Source organism: Aethalodelphis obliquidens, unplaced genomic scaffold, assembly GCF_003676395.1.
Source record: "Aethalodelphis obliquidens isolate GAN/ISIS:26980383/991018 unplaced genomic scaffold, ASM367639v1 scaffold12, whole genome shotgun sequence".
Lineage (NCBI taxonomy): Eukaryota > Metazoa > Chordata > Mammalia > Artiodactyla > Delphinidae > Aethalodelphis > Aethalodelphis obliquidens.
Genome location: NW_020837956.1, coordinates 28210827 through 28231445, shown reverse-complemented (window position 1 = coordinate 28231445; position 20619 = coordinate 28210827). Strand labels below are relative to the sequence as shown.

The 20619-nt window shown below is 40.9% G+C and overlaps 1 protein-coding gene across 2 annotated transcripts in view; it reads right to left on the bottom strand.

Annotated features, from left to right (window-relative positions):
* Positions 1–1017: 1017 nt before the first annotated feature.
* Positions 1018–20619, bottom strand: part of LDAH (lipid droplet associated hydrolase) — a 94545-nt gene continuing 74943 nt past the window's right edge. For both annotated transcript variants that reach the window (XM_027113740.1, XM_027113741.1), the window contains 2 exons: positions 16190–16272; positions 1018–2758 (listed from right to left, as the gene is read on the bottom strand). In XM_027113740.1, the coding sequence (XP_026969541.1) occupies positions 2567–2758; positions 16190–16272 (275 nt within the window). In that variant the 3' untranslated portion in view covers positions 1018–2566. The remainder of the gene's footprint in view (positions 2759–16189; positions 16273–20619) is intronic.

Below are 20619 nucleotides of genomic sequence, written 5' to 3'. Positions count from 1 at the left end.
CCATTAAAGACAAACAAAAACCCTTCCGAAGTCCAAAAGCTAACGCAAGTACTTCTGTAGATGAGGGCCAGTGGGGGAGCGAAGGAGAGGGCTCGGGGAGGTTAAGCCTCTGAACATCACAAACCTGACAAATGACAGATTCAGGATTTGAACCCCAGTCTTCATTTACTTCCTAGAAGAAGTAATTCACTTTCTGTAAAAGAAGCAATAAGAGACAGATGCAGAAGGAGAGTGTATTTTTTTAAAAAATAATTATTCGTATATATTTCAAAATCATCTCAAACTTACAAAAATGTTGCAAGAACAAAGAACTTTTTTTTTCTCTGAACCATTTGAGAGTAAATTGACATAATGCCCCATGGTTCCCTGGCACTTGTGTGTCTTCAGTACAAATAAGGACATTTTCCTACTTGTCCACAATACAACCAGTGAAATCAGAAAATTAACATTGGTCTCTTATTCCCAGCTAATCTTCAGATCCCATTCAATGAAGTTTTGCAAACTGTCCCAACAGCTTTTTTTAATAACAAAAACATCTAATCCAGAATCAGGTATTATATTAAGTTGTTGTGTCTCCTCACGTCTGGAATTAAATTTAATTTTAATATAATGTAGGATAACGAAAAATCAAGCCTTTGGAGGTCACTGGCTCTCCAAGGGTTGAGTGGAGAGGCCAATGGTGAAAGGGCTGCTGCCTTGGACACCTGGCCACAAAAAGCCACAGGGGCTGCCTCTGGAGATTCTCCCCCATGGTCCAGAGCAGACTGAGAACAACTGGTCATGATTTCCAGTTTAGGCCTTTCAATCAGCCCTAGATAACCCCAGATGAAGTTATTAAATCTTTGACAAGGGCCATTCAAGTGGCTGACCGGGATATACAGGCAGAAATGCTTCTGGAAAATGGATTTCATCCACTGCTTACCAACTTTAGTCTTTTATTTTTTATTATGATGATGTTTAATAATAATTATTATTAATATAGCCAGTCTTTACTGAGAAGATACTCTTGGTCAGGCATTGTGCTAAAGGCTTTTATTTAATCACCCCATTGAATTCTTCAACAATATGAGGTACATATTATTATTAATCCTATCTTATAAATGAGGACATTGAGGCATGGAGAAATTAGATGAAGTTGTCTAAAATCACACAGACAGTAAGACCTCCAGAGTTCACATACCCTATCACCTAATACATATGCACGGAAACATTTTTGCTTAATTCCTAATGAAATAAAATGAACTTCAATCTCCTGAAATCTGATTCTTCCTTCTCTACAAGAAGCACTGAGAAAGTGGCTTTTCAGCTTAACAGAGAGACTCTGACCCGAGTCTAACTCAGGAGGATGCTAGGATTGTACCCCTCCTCCCCCAACACACAGAGATCAGGCCAGGCAAGGTCAGAAAGTGGGGGTAAAACACTTATTTTGAAAATTCATTTGGTGCTTAGATGATAAACAGGAAATTTACTTTATCATTTTACTTCTTATCATTTTTTAAGCTCTGGTAACCTTTGGTTTATCAGACATAATTTCATACATGTGGACTCCTGAAATAGGAAGCGATGTTGTAAGGTCACGCTAAAAGGAAAGCTGGGCGTGTTACTCTTCATTCCAGCAGCATGACGTACCCAGTACTTGCTTAGTACTACTGAGCATCTCCTGTATGCAAGGCACTTCAAGCCATGAGACCGAGCTCCTAACATCAGATTTCTAGAAGGCTTCCCTACACAGTTGCCAATAAGGACTCTGTATGCAGCCTTGCACCAGAGGCTTAGGCATCTACCGGCTCCTTTCCGGGGCCAAGAGCACTGCTTGCCTGGAGCGTGGCTCCTCCCCTCTGAGAAGTCATTTGCTCTGACATGGCAGCCACGCCAAAGGGTCATAACTCATACAGTGCTCACCACTGGGCTGGCACATATCAGAGGTGAATCTTTCATCAGGGGGCTTTAGGGTTTGAGAAGAAGGACAACATCCCATTGTCCTTAAGGAATGGGACACCGTGAGGGATTTCCTCTAGGAGAAAATGGAATGTTTCTATCTATCATCAACCATCTCTGCAGTCAGCGGGACTTGAGTGTATCCTTCTCATGATCTCACATGCTTCACATATCCGACTACACACTTAACATTCAGCGGTCTCTTACATTTTCTAGTAGGTCTTTCATAATTTTCTCTAGGGGAGCCTATTCTACATTGTAACTCAATTAAAATCAACTAAATTTAGATTTCCTTTTGTCTGAAAGGATCTTGCCTACCAAAATAAACTGTATGGTGCCACTGGGCATCTCGTGCAAACATAAGAGACTTTGTTTAGATCACTGTGTTCCCTGAGTCTTGGAAAATGTGTTGTTAATCCTATGGAATATTGATCAACTGTGTTTATTTCAGTCTGTAGCATGGGGAGCTGGGAGCTGATAGTTTTTAAGCCAAGAGGGTCTCACTGTTTTTCTCTTCTAATATCCAACATTCAAATTAAACATTTACCTACTAAGTATACTACTTACTACTAAGTACACCTACTGCCTTTATGTACTAGCTGTCAGTGCTTGCTCCTTGTGTCAGTATTTATATTTTGGACAGATCATCCTTTAGCCAGTCAGCTACCATATCTGCCATTTCCTGGTAAAAATAGAGGATAAAATCATGAGGTATTTTTTTCTCACAGAGTCGAATATCTCCTTCTGGAAAATCTTTCTTCATGTCTTCATAGTACTCTTTTGGACACCAACCATCTATAGTACCATAGTAAAATGTAAGCTAGAAGACAAGACAAAAAAATTTATTAGAAAACACTTCCCCTCCCAACACGGATACGACACCAGCAACCTGTAATGCTTTGAAAACAGCCCCTGCACCTGGCCCTATAAGCGAGTCCCAAGGCTCCCTCCGGAGAGTGGCTCTCAAGGCAGTGAGCTTTCATGGTTTATGGGAGCGAACCTTGGCATCTGATGGAAAGGAACTCATGCAGGGAGAGCCTGGTGTGATACATCACCCATGATCCACTAAAAGGACTCGCCAGCAAAGTTGTGTATGTTGAGGTTGAGATGGACACTGGAGAGATGGCCGATGAGGGCAAGGAAGAGTTATTGAGACATAATCACTGAGTAACTAGTAACCATTCATTATGCACTTAATAGTTTTCATACAGCCACATGTAGGCATATGGGACATGTTTGTTGGATGTATGCAAAGATGAATCAGATGGACTCTGCTTCTTAATGTAGCAGATGAAATGTTATCAGAACTCTGAGTGTCTATGACATTTCTAGGAATAGGCTCCAGGTAGTAGGAGAGTGTGCTGATTCAGTGGGAAGGTGTTACAATCCTACTTCAGGTGAAAGCAAGCAGGCTGGATGGAGACAGATCTTCCTTTGAGGCATCACTAAGACGCTTATTGACTATTGATCTGTACCAATCTCTGATACACACACACACACACATGTTCACGCATACACATATATGTATATACACATACAAATGTGTACATATGCACACATATGTGTACATATGTATGGGCACATAAGCATATATACACCACCTATGTATATATAAATATGTATATATGTGTATGTATGTGTATTTATGTGTATATACACATATACATTTATAAGCGTATACACACACACATCTTTATCTCTACGTCTAGCTCTAAGCTGCTGTTCTTCACTGAAAAACTATGTTTTACTTCTGTATTTCTGACAAGAAAAAAAACGCAACAAAAGTGAAATCCTATTCAGAAGGGTACATACTGGTAATTTCTACCAAAAACCCCCCAAAACTAAATTTTAAGGCCCCTCTGACATCTGTTATCACTGAAAACAAAGAGTTATGCCATAAGTGGCTAGTTACAGTCTCTTGTAGTTTCCATAACACACCAAATTTGTTCACTCATTCAAACACTTAATCATTAATCTATTCAGCAAATACTTACTGAGCATCTACTCTGTATTAGGAACCTGGAAAACAGATAATAAGACAGTCTCTGGGGGAGGGAGGGACTGGAGGCACCACGTCCACAAGATAATTAGCCCAGATAAGGGCATCGGGTGGGAACCAGTGGGCAGGAAAGGTTCCCTAGAGCACTGATGTCCAAGTTGAGTTTTCAAGTTGGGGGAGCACACTGTGGGGAGTATACCAAGCAAATAAAAAGTATGAAGGAGCATGGCACGCTTGGGAATTGGAAGTAATTTTAAATGGCTGGGCTTCCCTGGTGGTGCAGTGCTTAAGAATCCGCCTGCCAATGCAGGGGACACAGGTTCGAGCCCTGGTCTGGGAAGATCCCACATGCTGTGGAGCAACTAATCCCGTGCGCCACAATTACTGAGCCCACACGCCATAACTACTGAAGCCTGCATGCCTAGAGCCCATGCTCCACAACAAGAGAAGCCACTGCAATGAGAAGCCCACGCACCACAACCAAGAGTAGCCCTCACTCGCCGCAACTAGAGAAAGCCTGCGCACAGCAACGAAGACCCAACACGGCCAAAAATAAATAAATAAATAAATTTTAAAAAAAAGGCTGGAATATCGGAGATAAGTCTGGAGAGCTGGTGGAGAGAGATGAAATCATGAACAGCCTCTGTGCCCCACTAAGGAGGTGGTACCTTGTTCTGAAGTCCACAGGAGCTAACAAAAGACTTCACACAATGAAGTGACGTGATTAAGTCTGTATGGTAGGAAACTTACTCCAGCTGCAGTGACGAAGAGATTGGAGGGGATCAAGCAGAGGCGGGAGGAGGATATGGGAAATACGTGTTATTGCCCACTGGATAATTTTCTACTTGTATCATTAAATCCATTATCTGAATACGGACAGGTGAGATCACTCTTATAAAAATACCAACTTTTATTACAGTAATGTTATGATGTAACCAACATTTAAAGAGATGGTTAATTAAAAAACACTTTAAAGAGGAGAATATTTAATGTAGTACTCCAGAGAGTCAATTACTGACAAATAAACTTTGAGTTGTAGACTTATTCCAAAACACTTCATAGGGATTTTTCTGGCTTTCACCTGGGCTTTGGTTTTGAAAGCTGCAAAGGATCTGTGGCTCACAGATTTCTCACTGAATTTCCTCTTCCTACTCTCCTGTTTTTGTCACTACAACCATTTCTGGGCATGCCAAAGGTCCCAAGCCACACTTCATCTTGCTAGGGCTCTCAGCAGTGTATGAAGTTCCTCTTGATTCCTGGAGAACAGGAGAGCCTGGCAGTTGCCTGGTTCCTTCTTCCTGGTGCCGGTCTCTCTGTAGCTCTAAAATGCTGCAACCTCACAACCAGTGGGTGACTATTCTGGCCAGTTGTGGAAAAAATAAATTTCTCAGAATTCCTCAGCAACCACCCTGCCAGCTTCCCCTTGCAATACTGCTGGGAGTACAAGCTGTCTGCAGGCATTAATGATCTACCAATAGGGCTAATAACTTTAGATTCTCTCTAAACCACTCCCTACTCTTAGCACCAAGAATCCTTTAAATTATATCTAGGAAATAGCATCTGGAACAGTCATTATGCACAGCTGTTCAACACTTCCTCAGAGTATGAAACAGTGTTGAGAAATCTAGAAATGCGAAATTCAGACTTGGGCTCGTGTCCATCAGGTCTGTTCCTCTGCTCCACTGCACCCTTGCCCGAAGACACTAGGACACTGAGAAGGGTACTGTGGGAGTCCTCACACCAGTACAAGCTACGGTGGTGAGGTCTTATGAAAAACCCTAACACAAAAGGGTCACCTAGAAGGAAAGCAAGGCAGGAAAGACCTCCCCCAATGAAGTTGCTTTGACAAGGAGGAAAGCATCACTGTGGCACCTGCTGTTACTTTCCGCCTAACTCTTCAAAGACGATTTCTATGGAGCGTTTCCTTTTCAGTGAGGCGATTACAACTGCAACCATCTCCACTGAGAAATCCAGCTTGATAAGCCTGAGCACTGGGGAAGCGCCATTCCTCCCCTCATGCATGAAGGTATCAGACAGTTGAGCAGGAGTAATAAATATGGATTACAGGAACCCACCCCTACCTTCAGGTATCAAGAGACAAGTCCTGTCCAGGTAGTTATGGGGCATGCGCTGCCCAAGGCATATGCTAGGAACCTCAACACAAAGTGATGTCAGTGTTCAAGACGGCATAACAGTGAGGATCATAGGTTTCCCATATGTTCATCTGATTTCACCTCTCAATCCTCCACACTGTAATCATTTTGAGGGGGCTGTATTTGGTTACATTTCTAAGTGATAGTGGGGTAAGGTCTTTTTGTTTTGTTTTGTATTGTTTATTTAAGTTCTTCTTCAGAAGAAGGGCTCTGTAAGAAAATCTTGGCTTACAAGTCAAACACGTGGTTATTTCTATTGCCTTTACATAATACACTGGCTCAAGATACTTCCTGATCCCTACAGATTATAAGTCACAGGCAATAGATCCGAACAGAGGACTCTGCACCTGTAACCTGAAACAGGAAACTGGAAAAGTATGGGGTGTGTGGTGGTAGTGGTGGGGGAGGGGGAAGGACAGGTGAAGTATAAAGAAAGAAATAATCGGACACCAAAGCGTAGTGGTGAAGAGTGTACACTACTACTATGTCGATACGTAAAAATGATTCGCAACAAATAACGATGACCTGATGAAAACTGAGAATGATTTGCCAGGCTCTATGCTAAGTTTTGTGTTCACTGAGTCCTTATAATAATATTCTGAGGAAGGTATTTTATTCCTGTTTTACAGAAAAGAAAACTTAGGCTTAGAGAGACTAACTTGCTTAAGTTGAAACAATTAGTGAATATAACCCAGTGAAAAACCGAGTTATAAATCCAGAGATGGCATTCCTAATCAGTACCTTTTACTACTATTTACAATTAAGAATAAACTGAACCATGGTATGAAAACACAAACCTGAAGACTGAGAGGTCTTAAACTGGTTATGAAAACTACCTGCATGTGACAATCACCGACACGCACAAAGTTGATGTATACAGTTCTGGGGTGCTGCATGCCACAGGGGTGATGGAAATACTGGAATTGTTAACCAAGAATCTCAGGCTATCAGAAGGATGTTTAAATCAAATGTTTACAAGAAAATAAATTATTTCCTATAGCTTATTTCTCCTTGGCACTTGCTTTGATATGCATGAGAGTTGATAAAGAGTATACATTATTGAGATGAAAATTATTCTATTTCCAAATTGTTATGTTAAGTAATCGTTTCTCTATTAAACACAACATTTAATTTTCTCAATTCTAGGTTTTGATTGCCCAGGATTTTGCTTTTCTCTGTGTACCTTCTATAGTAAGGTGGAATTATGGTTACTGTGATAACCATAGTTATCACAGATAGTCTCTGTGCTCACAGATATATTTTCCTTTAACTCTTCAGTTGCCCCTAAGGATACATGTCCCTGTTAAAATGTCCCTGCAAATTGCTGCAGCTTGCCCCCATAGAGCAGCCACAGTTGTCTTTTCCAATGGCTTTTTTTTTTTTAACTTTTTGCTCCTGAAACTGCAGATTCCCAGCATTTCCACCCAAAATGACTCTAAACCTATCTCCCATCTGGCAATGGCTAAGTGGTTGAAATTCAGAAGTAAGACAGCTCTGCCCTGGAGAAGCTCCAGAGTAGCGAAGAACTCAGGCATGTACAAGCTGGCCCTTAAACACAACAGGCAGAGAGAGGTACGAACAAAGTACTGTAGGAGCCAGAAGCAGGAAAACCTGACTTCTGCCCTGATTGATGCAACAAAGCTTTGTTTTCGTATTCACTGAGTTGCTGGCTTTTATGCATTACTAATAGAGGATTTATTTTAAGAACAAAAGACATATTAGAAACCACATTATGGTACAAGTTTATATATTTGATTTAGCTAATAACTAACAAAAATCACTTCCAATGATATAACAACATCTTAAAATATTAAACATGAAAAAAGCCATACACAGAAGTCTCTATCTGGTGATAATAAATATTATTCAGCTATAAAAAAAGAAGGAAATCCTGCCATTTGCGACAACATGAATGGACCCTGAAGGTATTTTATGCTAAGTGAAGTCAAACAAGTAAAGACAAATGTTGTATGATCTCACTTACATGTGGAATCTAAAACAAAAAACCGAATTCACAGAAACAGACTGGTGGTTACTAGTGGCAGGGGGTAGGGGGTGGAGGAAACGGGTGAAGGTGGTCAAAAGGTATAAACTTCCAGTTATAAGATAAGTAAGTTCTGGGGATGTAATATACAGCATGGTGACTATAGTTAACACTATACTGTAATATTTGAAAGTCGTTAAGAGAGTAGACATTAAAAGTTCTCATCACAAGAAAAAAAACTGTAATTAAGTGAGGTGATAGATGTTCACTAAACTTGTGATAATCACTGGGCAATATATACATGTATTAAATCATTATGTTGTACACTTTAAACTAATACAATGTTATGTGTCAATTCTATCTCAATAAAACTGGAAAAAAAATCTCTATCTGAATTACTTCTTTCTATTCAGTAGCTGACTAGGACTACAGGCATCATAGGAATTGCTGGACAGGAGCAACAGGCTGCTGCTTCTACCCTCCCCGCGAAGTCAGACACTTAAGCCTCGACCCTGCAACCTTAAAGGAAACCTATTCTGTAACATAAGCATCTCCTTTCAGTTATTTGAAAATCCCAGCCCTCTCAGGAACAGAGAGGTAGCAGTCACAAAGCTTTAACAGTTCACTGCAGCCTTTCTGAGCAACCATTTTTAAGAACTTGAACAACTGCTGAAGAAAGGGAGATAGTTCAGAAAATTCATTTTCCGATTTACCTTGTTTCCTTTCTTTCTTTTATCTAGAACTGGCTCAATTTCCATTCTTAAAAAAATGAGAATTAGGGCTTCCCTGGTGGTGCAGTGGTTAAGAATCCACCTGCCAATGCAGGGGACACGGGTTCGATCCCTGGTCCAGGAAGATCCCACATGCTGCAGAGCAACTAAGCCTGTGTGCCACAACTACTGAGCCTGCGCTCCAGAGCCCGTGAGCCACAACTAATGAAGCCTGCGCACCTAGAGCCTGTGCTCCGCAAAAAGAGAAGCCACTGCAATGAGAAGCCTGTGCACCGCAAGGAAGAGTAGTCCCCGCTCACCGCAACTAGAGAAAGCCTGCGTGCAGCAACGAAGACCCAAGGCAGCCAAAAATAAAATAAATTTATTTTTTAAAAAAGGGAACTAAAATCCCTAAAAATTAAAAAAAGTGGCTGAGGACAGAGGTGAACACACAATCCTTCACAAGCACCAAGCCCTGCTCCCCCTGAAGGCATCTAGGGGAGCAGTGGGAATTGGGTGCGAAAGGAGTAGGAAGTCCAAGCGGGTTAGGGACTGGGCTACTCTCCAGTAACTGGAATAGTCATGCATCAAAAGCCCTGCAAAGTGGGGCTCTCTTCTTTCTGCACGATCCAAGTGTAAAGGGCCAGACCCTGTTCATTCCCAAATGTAAGTCACTGCTCCTTCCAGAGTAACTAGCTTCGTCTCTTTCTTACCTGGGTCTGGAGTGAGAAGCTGACCCAAGGCATCTATCTTCCTCTGGTGAGGCAGCAGAGTATGAGGCACTGGGAGCAAATTTATCCTCCTGTGCTTCTGTTTCTCCCTGGTTATATGCCTCAGGAAACTGGCAGACGTGCTGGGAAGGGTCTTGCTTAACTAACTTAGAGAAATGGCCAATTCCAGCTCATCTGAATTCTCCGTACTGGGCCCAAGTCCTGGTAAAGTTTAAGTACTACTGTGTCTTCCTTCACTGCTGTTCCTATACAACATCTCCCTTAGGCATTTTATGGGAAGCAGTGGCCAGAATGGGATTGGGGCATTCCAGGGTCACTTGGCTACATATTTAATATAACCAAAATCTTTCATTAAAGAATGAAAATATCTGAAGGGGTGTGCAGGGGGAGGAAAAGATAGCCAAAGTCTTTTTAAAGTACTCAGAGGCATATCTAGGATATAACTAACTTTGTAATAATAAACTTTTATTGAATGCTTAGTACATGGCCAGACACTCTTGCAAGGTCTTTATATGAATTGCATATAGCATTATAGTTTTGGAACAACTGCGTGAGAATAGATAGTATTATTAAACCATTTTATTGATGAAGAAAGGAGACACAGTGAGGTCAAGTAAATTAACCAGGGTCACATAAGTAAGCAAATGGTGGAGCTGGAGTTTGAAGCTCATGCTGTACCTCTGAAGATTCTGCTCCCCGATCACGCTCCACTAGAAAACTCAAGGGTATGCTGCCACAAATGAGTGCCTAAAATGAAGCTCTCAAGGTCAAAATGATTGAGATACAAACAAACCTATCTATTTCCAGGATGATTATGATATTCTGAACAGGCTTCAAATTAAACAGGCAGAACTAACACCATCAGTTTCAGACCGAGGTTGGCGGAAAGGCCGTCTTGGTTAGCTGATCCAGAGAGCACATCCTATGCTCCACTAAGCGGGACGTGTGCATGTCCGAAGGATTTGCATGCCCAGATCTGCAAACAACTGTGCAAGGTTTGTTTGTTCCCAAAGGCAACATGCGCCTCTGGGCTCAGGCGGGCTAAGCAGGATGGGGAGAGCCGTAGCAGAGGGGTCCCTGTTCCTGAGGACACGCTGCCCCTTTCCCAACCACACTGTTGGCCCCAGGCTGGCCCTCTGGGGGCAGGGGCAGCACCACTTTGCAGGAAGTCCTTCCACCGCTGCCTACCTTCATCAGAAAGCAGCGTCTCATGTGCTCTCGCTGGGAACAATTTCAGACCCCTATTGACTGATAGTGATGTTCAGATTTGGTCTGGCAGTAGCACACACCAGCTGTTTCCATAAGCCTAGGCCAAGGATGGTCACGGCAGTTTAGAATTTCCCTCCTAAGTGAGTTTTAAATGAAAACTTCAAGTTTCTAAACCAAACACTAATTCACTTTTCTTTGAATGAGACTATATCCCCTTATAGCTGAGAACAATGACAGAATGGGAATGCTGACCTCCTATTTGCCTCAGACACACCAGGTGCCTCATAACGCACAGCATACCCCAGCGGCTCCCGGAAGGACTGGGACCGGCGTGGTGAAAATGCACAGTTGATTCTCTTACTCTGCTTTATTCCATCCTGGTTCTCATTCCCGTCCCTCCCCCCCTCCATTTCCGTCTTATTCATTAGTTCCTCTCCTTCCTCCCAACCTTTAAATGTGTTCCCCAAGGGTCAACCTTTAGATGTATTCTCTCCTCATACTACATACTTCCTTGGGTTACTATTTCCATGCTCATGACTCCAAATATATCCTCATCATTCCCAAATCAAAATTCAGCCCAGATTCCTCTTCTAGGCTTCACACCCATATATCCAGCTACCTGCCAGACATGTGTCCCCCGGATGTCCCACAGGTATCTCAAACGAAAGTACCAAAATGAACTGCTTTCTCAACCAGCTCCCACAACGTGCTGGCGCTTCTTCTCCCATATTCCCTATCTTGTTACAAAATCCAAATACAGAGAACTAACCTTAGACTCCATCTCCATTCTCTCATATCCTATGAGTACTAAGTGTCTTTGATTCTACTTCCTAAATCTTTCCAAATTCTACCCCTTCTTTATCCCCAATTCCACTGCCTTAGTTCTTGTAAAAGTCTTCTAAACAGTTTTCCCACTTCAAATTTCATTCTTTTCCAACATTCTGATACACATTTCCCCCCAAATAATCCCTCTCATTGGTTAATCTAACCACATTCCTAGGACTAACTGATATGAACTGGCACCTCTGAACTGGCCGTTCACAGACGGCATATGTTCTGATGGGTCAGTGGTTATGTCATATGGTTGTCAAACATTCTGAGTATCACCCTGATTACTACCCCCTTCCTTAAATCCTTCAATGGTTCCCTAACAAATCAAAATAGTCTCTTTAGTGTAGCATATCATGGCTTCTTGTTCTCAGGCCAGTGACCAAACCACACTACCATACTCCCTAACCTTTTCTAGTGCCTCAAAGCAACTTCTTCACCTGGGATCTACAGGTCCACGCAGTTTCATGGGTAGATGCAGTGGCAGTTGAGGGGAGCGGAGTAATGTAAACTTGGATGGGAAAAAGAATATATCATTTTTTTTTGCTAACCTCTAACAATAATTTAGTATTTCCTTCAATTATGAACACAGGCAACAAACCACAGAATATTAGAAATACCTATCTTTTGTCATCTATAAAATTACTGAAATTTTCAAATTACAGTAAAATTGTTTTAAGTAACTAAAAGTTTATGCATATCACTACATATTTACAATAGTAATTCTGACGGCTATTATATCTCATTATTTAGTTTGTTAATAAGGATGCACAAATTATATATCACAAATTTGCTTTTAATATATTTTGATAACTATACTTCAATATAATGGTTTTTTTTGGTAATCTCATGTATTTATTTCATGCACTTAAAAAAATTATTCTGAGAAGGAGTCCACACACGACACAGCTGGAGAGATCCACGGCACAAAACAAGCTTAGAATCTGTAACAGCGTTCCCGTCCGTTCATCTAGTACACATCTATTTTTTTTTTTTTTTTTTTTTTTTTGCGGTACGCGGGCCTCTCACTGTTGTGGCCTCTCCCGTTGCGGAGCACAGGCTCCGGACACGCAGGCTCAGCGGCCACGGCTCACGGGCCCAGCCGCTCTGCGGCATGTGGGATCCTCCCGGACTGGGGCACGAACTCGTGTCCCCTGCATCGGCAGGCGGACTCTCAACCACTACGCCACCAGGGAAGCCCTAGTACACATCTATTGATGGTTCACCAGGTATCACGCATTGTGCTATGCCACAGGGATACCAGGATGAGAAAAACCTTCAAGGTGGGTGAGAGGGGAAAACCGACTGTTTAAATACTGTGTGATAAATGCAATATGATAACTTTACATATGGAGCCATGGGAGCCGAGGGGAGGGACTTCTAACCAAAACCAGGGGCTGGGGAAGCCCTCTTAAAGACGACAATGGAGGGCTTCCCTGGTGGCGCAGTGGTTGAGAGTCCGCCTGCCGATGCAGGGGACATGGGTTCGTGCCCCGGTCCGGGAGGATCCCACATGCCGCGGAGCGGCTGGGCCCGTGAGCCATGGCCGCTGAGCCTGCGCGCCCGGAGCCTGTGCTCCACAACGGGAAAGGCCACAACAGTGAGAGGCCCGCGTACCGCACAAGAAAAAAAAAAAAGATGACAATGGAGCCAAGTCTTAATGGACAGGTAGAATTTAGTCAGGTGAAGAAAGAACACAACCTATGATGCCATAGGCCCTACTATATTCTTTTGGAAACAACTGAGTCTGACATATTTGCTTCAAGAAAGGGAAATAACCTTATGTAGTGCTGCAGCAGTGTCTGACACTGTCTGTAAAGTCTCTAGACCTTGGAAAGAAGGAAGGGAGACAATCAGCTCCGGAGATTTTTCAGAGTTAAAAAGGCACATTTCCCTCAAGAAGATAAAAAGTTCTCTTCATGTGGAAATTCAGTGGTAAAAAATTTGAATTTAGAACCAAAGTCTGCTGATTATGATAGAATAGTTTTTTAGAGGAGGAGAAAGAATCCAAAAGCCATCCACATGTGGTAGTAGAATGACTGTTTTTAGACTAAATCTCCTGTGGCTTCCTGACTGGATGGCACAAAGATACATTTTCCAGAACTGTTTTAAAAGTTGAATAATAGATATATTTAACGATTCTTGCAACGAAATGTGTGGCTCAAAACATCTTTACAATGGACAGTCCTGGAGAGGCACAAGGTTTCTGAATGCTTGTATTTGGGCAGAAATGAGACAGAGTATCCTTGACTAGAATATTTAAAGTAGGGATATGTCTAGTCTTGGGAACTGATTTTCAAGTCTGACTAATTATCAGGGTTGTTTGGAATGCAGGGGAAAATGCCCACTATTTTGCTAGAACTATGTGCCCTTTTAAGTTTCCTTACTTTCTCAAGCAGACTGAGACATATGTTGATTCAACTTTTACCAATATTAAATTACAGCATGTTTCTATTTTTTTTCATTACAGAAACAAAAAAATTGCAATAAACTTCTTGTCTTTCTATACCTCGTTTCACTTAGGAATTGGAATTGTATTATTCTAGTGGAGAGTTCAAACTTAGCTGGTAGAAAGGACATTCAATTAATCGCAGGTAGTTGTGCATCATTAAACTAAACAATGCCTTGCTTTCCCAAACTCCACAAGTACGTGTCATGTTATCTTAAAAACAAAATAAAACCATTCCCTGTAGTTGGAAAAGTTTAGTCCTGTGACCGTGTGTTAATATTAACCTTGAAATGCCTGCCATCTACCATTATACCCCCATATTTCTCCCACAAAAGTGTCAGTAAAGTCCGGTCCTGACACAGTTACCATGAGCAGCCCTCTATCTGGGAATGATTACACTTGCATATGGATTTAACTTAGGACAGGAATAAGTTAGCACCTTCCTTTGACCTCCTTCTGAGCACAACATACAAACAGAATCCAGGAATGATGAGTACTTTACAGCAGCTGGCTTCCACAGGTGGTAAGACAGGCTTTGACACATGACGGGTCTAGTCATTCAGCAAGTGTGAATTTTGGAAATGAGCATCTGCCAGTCTTATTATTAACTGGGAACTGAGTTGTTTTTATGAACTTCCAGCCTTGAGAACTTAAGCACAGCTTTGAAACAAATTCACTTATAATTTAACTAAAAAATAAAATACTGTTTTTCTTGCATTTTCACATACGTCAATGAGTGGAAACAGTTGAAAGCCCTGGAAAGAGGGTCCTTATGAGGCCCCAACCTCCCCCATTCAGGTAATGAGGGTTTCCTCTGTCTTCAAAATTTCAATCTCTGGCCAACTGCTATTTTAGAAATATGATGACCACTACGGCCGTAAGACAAACACAGACTGGCACTTTCAAAAGTCCTCTCTGGGTGAAGCTACGATAGATCGATATTCTAAAAATATTGTTTTAAGAACATATATATTTCTTGCTTTAAGATAATTGTATTGGGAGGTTATAGAAATATGAATTAACACTATAGGCAAGTTTAAGTCAAATGTCTCAAAGTTTATGAAGAGATTCTAAACCCAGCAGGATATCTAAGATTTTACTTGCAGATTGTAGGTTCCTGGGCCCTGTAAGAGTTGGTCACTCAGTGGGGCTCGTTTCATTGCATCCAGCAGATGTCACGTTTCAGCACTGGACTGCAAAGCTCTATATTAGCACAGTCCAACAGAAATACAAAGGCACACTGGTAATTTAAAAACTTCTACTAACTGCATTTTAAAAAGTATAAAGGAACGAATGAAATTTCTTTTAATAATATATGTTATTTACCCCCACGTATCTAAAATATTATCATTTCAACAGGTAATCAATATAAAAATATTAATGAACTATTTTACTTATTTTTTCGGTACTAAGTTTCTGAAATTCAATGTGTATTTTACACTCATGGCACATCTCAATTCAGAGTAGCCACAAATAACCACATGTGGCTAGTGGTTACCGTGTTAGATGGTACAGCTCTATCCTATTCAGCTGTACAGACAGACAGCTGTATGGACAGACAGACAGATGATGCCATGGGAGTACCAGGGCCACCTTAATTCTAGGGTGCTTAGACATATTCTAAACCATGGCCCCTCACAGTTTCAGAAACTGTGCTTCCAAATACGCCTGTGTTAAGATTCTAGCACTTACAGCAGCAACTCAAAAATGCTAAATATTTCAGTTGTTGCCTTTCTGCACCTGCTTGTATAGAAAACTCGCCTTGGTGTCAGCTGGGCATTCCTACTCTAATGCATTGGAGAATAAGAGAGACGGGCTCACTGGATCATCAGATCATAGGCATGTTAGTTCTTTTCCAATGTTTCACTTATATTTTAATATAACTCATTTCTTCCATAAATATTATTGAGAGTCTTTTCAGTACAAAGCTCTAGAGAGAAGTATCGATCCTAAAAATAAACCCAACAAAAACAAAACAAAAACAAAACATATTTAAGTAACTATGTAGTCAGCTTTACTTACTTTCTATGCAACTTTCAAGGACTGCCTTAATGTTAACTAGAAGTAGAACTTGATCTGAAATTTACAAACCCTTGAGGTCTTACAGATTCTAACCAACTCTAGCCTTTCATCCTCAGTAAGTATTGCTGCCCATCTACTTACCTCCTTGTAGCACTAAAGTGATTACCTTAGATAAATGTTCCTTTATGGTTTCATTGTCTCTCTTCACCACCTCCATCATTTCTTGGCTCCCAAGGTAGGCAGCATTAACTACATTGAAAAAAAAAAAAAAAAGGCAAACAGTTAGAATATATAGAACAAACACAAATGTCAAATTAATTGTAGTATATTCCTGTTTTACTCTTTTCTTTTGCCAAATGCTATGTGATGTGAGATATTAGTGAGGCCAAGAGAGGCATGTGAGTCAGCAACATGCACTGTCTCTGGAAACAAGAGCATGCCCTGTGGAAGAACCTCTCTCACCCTCACCTGGCTTTCTCAATAGCAACGTTAGCAGTATGATGGCCTAATGTCAGATACCACAGCAGATGTGTGTAATCATACCTGATCAAGGCATTTTTATGATTTAAGGATTAGAATCACAAATTTTGACAGATAAATCATGTATACCAGGGAAACCACACATAGTTATGAACATGAAACCATCTCGATAATTTTTTAAAAAGGACACAACTAAAAAGAATGTTTATTTTAAAACAGGTTTAAGTGATCTTTAGGAGTTGCTTATGAGGGTTAGTTCTATTATACTGACTGTGGAATGAGCAGAGTGACCCTCATTTTCGAGATGTCAAATAACTGAGAAAAAGGAAGAACGCCAGAGATAACATGAATTTATGTGATTTTCTGGTACTGTTACACAAATTTTCATTTGATTCTTTGTGCCTTGAATTCTACTTTGATTGGTGTTATTATTGTTACTTTGCTTCCTTTTTGGCATCATCTGCCTATTTGTCTTTTATTTTTAATCTTTTGTCATAAGTTATGTCTCTTGAAATCATAAGTAGATTTCTTTAAAAATAAAATTTAAAGTCTCTCTCTCTTAAATAAAGGGACTTAACATACTCACGTATACTGATATAAAAGATATTTGGTCTGACTCCAGTCAGTAGGCAGAATAAAGTAAATAATAAAGTTCACAGCAGGAATTAATGAAATAGAGACCAGAAAAACAATTGAGAAACTAAATGAAACTAAAATTAAGTTCAATAACTGATAAATCTTTAGGCAGACTGATCAGGAAAAAAATGTGAGAAGACATAAAACATTACCAGTATCAGGAAAGAGAAATGACAACCCTTCAGATAATACAGACATCAAAAGGATAATCAAGTAATTTTGTGGACAACTTTATGTCATGAAATTCAACAACTTAGATGAAACAGCCAGTCTGCTCAAAGACACAAATTTGAAGCTTACTTAACAATAAATAGATAACCTCAATCGTCTTATATCTATTAAGGAAATTAAATTTGTAATTTAAAGCCTCTGCACAAAGAAAACTCGAGGGCAAGATGAATTCATTGGTCCACTCTACCAAACATTTAAGGAAGAAATAATATTGATTTTAAATAAATTCTTCCACAAATGACTACACATATATAGATATTTAATTTTTGACAAAGGTAGCATTTCAGAGCAGCAGAAAACAGGTGGTCTGTGGTAGGCAGAATTCCCAGATGACACAAATACTCCTTGCCCTTTACAATCCCTCCCTTCTGAGTGTGGGTGAAACCTGTGAGTATGATGACATATTACTCCCATGACTAGATTATGTTATAAAGTTGACACGACTTTAAGGGAGATTATCCCAGTGGACCTACCCTGATCACACGAGTCCTTCAAAATTTGAGTTCTCTCTGGCTAGTGGCAGAAGAAGTCACAGATTCAAAGCACTAGAAGGATTAAATGCACCACTGTTGGTTTGAAAATGGAGCTCATGTGAAAAGGACCTGAAAGTGACCTCCAGGAGCTGAGAGGGACCCCTGGCTGACAGCCAGCAGGAAAATGGGGACTGCAGTCAAAAAGCCACACGAACTGGATTCTGCCAACAACCTGAATGAGCTCAGAAGTGGATTGTGGGATATGCAGGGGTATAAAAGAGGCTTCTGAGATCCAGGCAATGGTGATCCTTGAGCTGGGAGGGAGTTATATGGGAGCTTGCTTTCTGATAATTCATGGAGGTAAACATTTACATCTTAAGCACTTTTCTGTAGTGTTATTCTTGAATTGGAAAAAATATAAACATTCAAAAAACTTGTAAGGAATCTTACATTTCTAAAAGTAAATTTTTCATCAGGGAATGTACCTCACCTCACCTTTATTCTTATTCTTGTTTTTCCTGGTAGTTTCCCATCTAAGTGTACTTTTTTGTTGTTTTTAGAAAGTAGAATACCAGTTTCATTTCCAGTAATTGCTCCAAGGAAGCAATTATCTTTTTCTTTCCTCAAAAATGCTCATAGGGCTTCCCTGGTGGCACAGTGGTTGAGAGTCCGCCTGCCGATGCAGGGGACACGGGTTCGTGCCCCGGTCCGGGAAGATCCCACATGCCGCGCAACGGCTGGGCCCGTGAGCCATGGCCGCTGAGCCTGTGCGTCCGGAGCCTGTGCTCCGCAATGGGACAGGCCACAACAGTGAGAGGCCCGCGTACCGCAAAAAAAAAAAAAAAAAAAAAGCTCATAACACAGCACAGTGGCCAAAAACAATAATACTAAATAGAAGTGTAATTTCCTAAGGGGAAAACACATTTCTCCTGGCAATGACTATCAACAGCATTCCTGGAAACCCAGCAGAATTCAGTTTCAAGCACCACAGGGAAGGAAATATCTAGTAGCAGGAGTAATGGAAACAAAACACGAAGGGAAGAGAATGGTTTAGAAGAATGGTACTTATTTACTTTTATTTCCTTAAAAATCTAAATACAGGTGTAATAAAAACCTCACTGAGTCTAATGTTCTATTTTATTTGCTACCATCATCTTCTGAAATCTGCTTAGCGTTTAAAGATCACTACAGGACATCAACTTCCAGTGGAGTGGCTGAGGAACGAAATGAGTGAGGGCTAAAGTTGGAAGACCAATAGGACATTCATCTCCCAGGCTAAATGGTACCACTAAATTCTCCAAGTACACATAATCTACAATAGAAGGCTGCCTTCTGTTTAACTCAATCACCTATCTTGATGCCATTTTGTCTGTCTGGAAAATTCCCAACTCATCTTCAAGTCCAAATTCATTTGTCTTCTCCCTTACTTATCTAGATAGAACTAATTTCTCCTTTTCTTGGTACCATTCCTGACCTGTATCTGTATTTATAACAGTCATAAGTGTGATATGTTAAAATTCTTCACATTTATCTCCCCTACCGTGCTCTCTCTCTCTCTCTCTCTCTATATATATATATATAAATATAGCAGCAGCTATATTTCATTTATTATTCTCTCCAGTGATTACACAAGTGCTTGGTTCATGGCAGCTGTGAGTTAAGGGCTGTTAAATAAAATAAATGGGAAGGGACTCGGCCAGTGTTTTCCTTTTTTGCGGGGGTAGGAGGGAAACAGGTTAGGAGGAAATACCTGCTGCCTTCCTTGAAGTGGTGCAAGAGCTGACATCACAAGAGAGGCCAGAACACTGACATGGTAAGCCAAGCTGGCAGATACTGGTATAAAACTGGGACAAATCATTGCAGGCAAGAGTGGCAATCTAAGAGCTTCTGTTGAGACTGGCCCCAGACTAGGCCACATAAAGCACTGGCCATAGCAGTGAGGGAAAATGCAGAGGGAAGAAAAACCACAATGAATGATACAATAGGAGGTTTGGGGGAGATGTACGAACAGTTTTCTGAAGTAGAACTTGGGGGTTGGAAGCCAAGTTGTCCTGCTGTTTTGGTGGCATGTGATCCAATGCCATTAGCACAGTTTCACAGTAGAATGCCCCAGTTTGTTCAGTTTTGCCTTTATATTGGGGAGGGAGGATTGATGGTGCTGAAGCAAAGGGAATTACTTGAACTGGGCACAGGTTAATTAGGGCAGGTGAAATTTGGAGGTAGGAAATCTCCCATACATGGGTGTGTACACTGCAGTGTAAAATGTGATTGTTACTCCTGGGCTGTTCTGACCAAGATATTATTTCTAGTCACTTTAATATTCTTTAAAATGGCTGTTAGGTTCTGTATGTCCAAAGTATGCCATAAGGTTTAGAAGAAAAAAACCAGTCTCTTAAAAAAATGCTCCTTACAAGATTTGCTGGATTAGAAAAAGGGTTTGGTATATTTACCTCCATGATGGGAGGGTGGCTGAGGACAGAAGCCACTAGTAAGCACACAAATAGAGGTAAACAGCAAAAAGTTTTCATTTAAATTCTCTTTAAAATAATAAGGGTACTACTAATAATCACGGGAACCAAGACAGGCTCTCCTGTGGATAGGTGCATCTAGACGTGCTTCCAAGAGGGTCTCCCATAAATAAACTGCAGACCCCAGTCTGAGGTGGTCTTGTCAGGGCTTGTGAAGCCCAAAGACATTCTGGAGGGGGCATGGATGTGGTGGACTTTAGTTATGGTGAAGAGGATGGAGTTAACTGTCTAGGTTACTAGTTAACTAG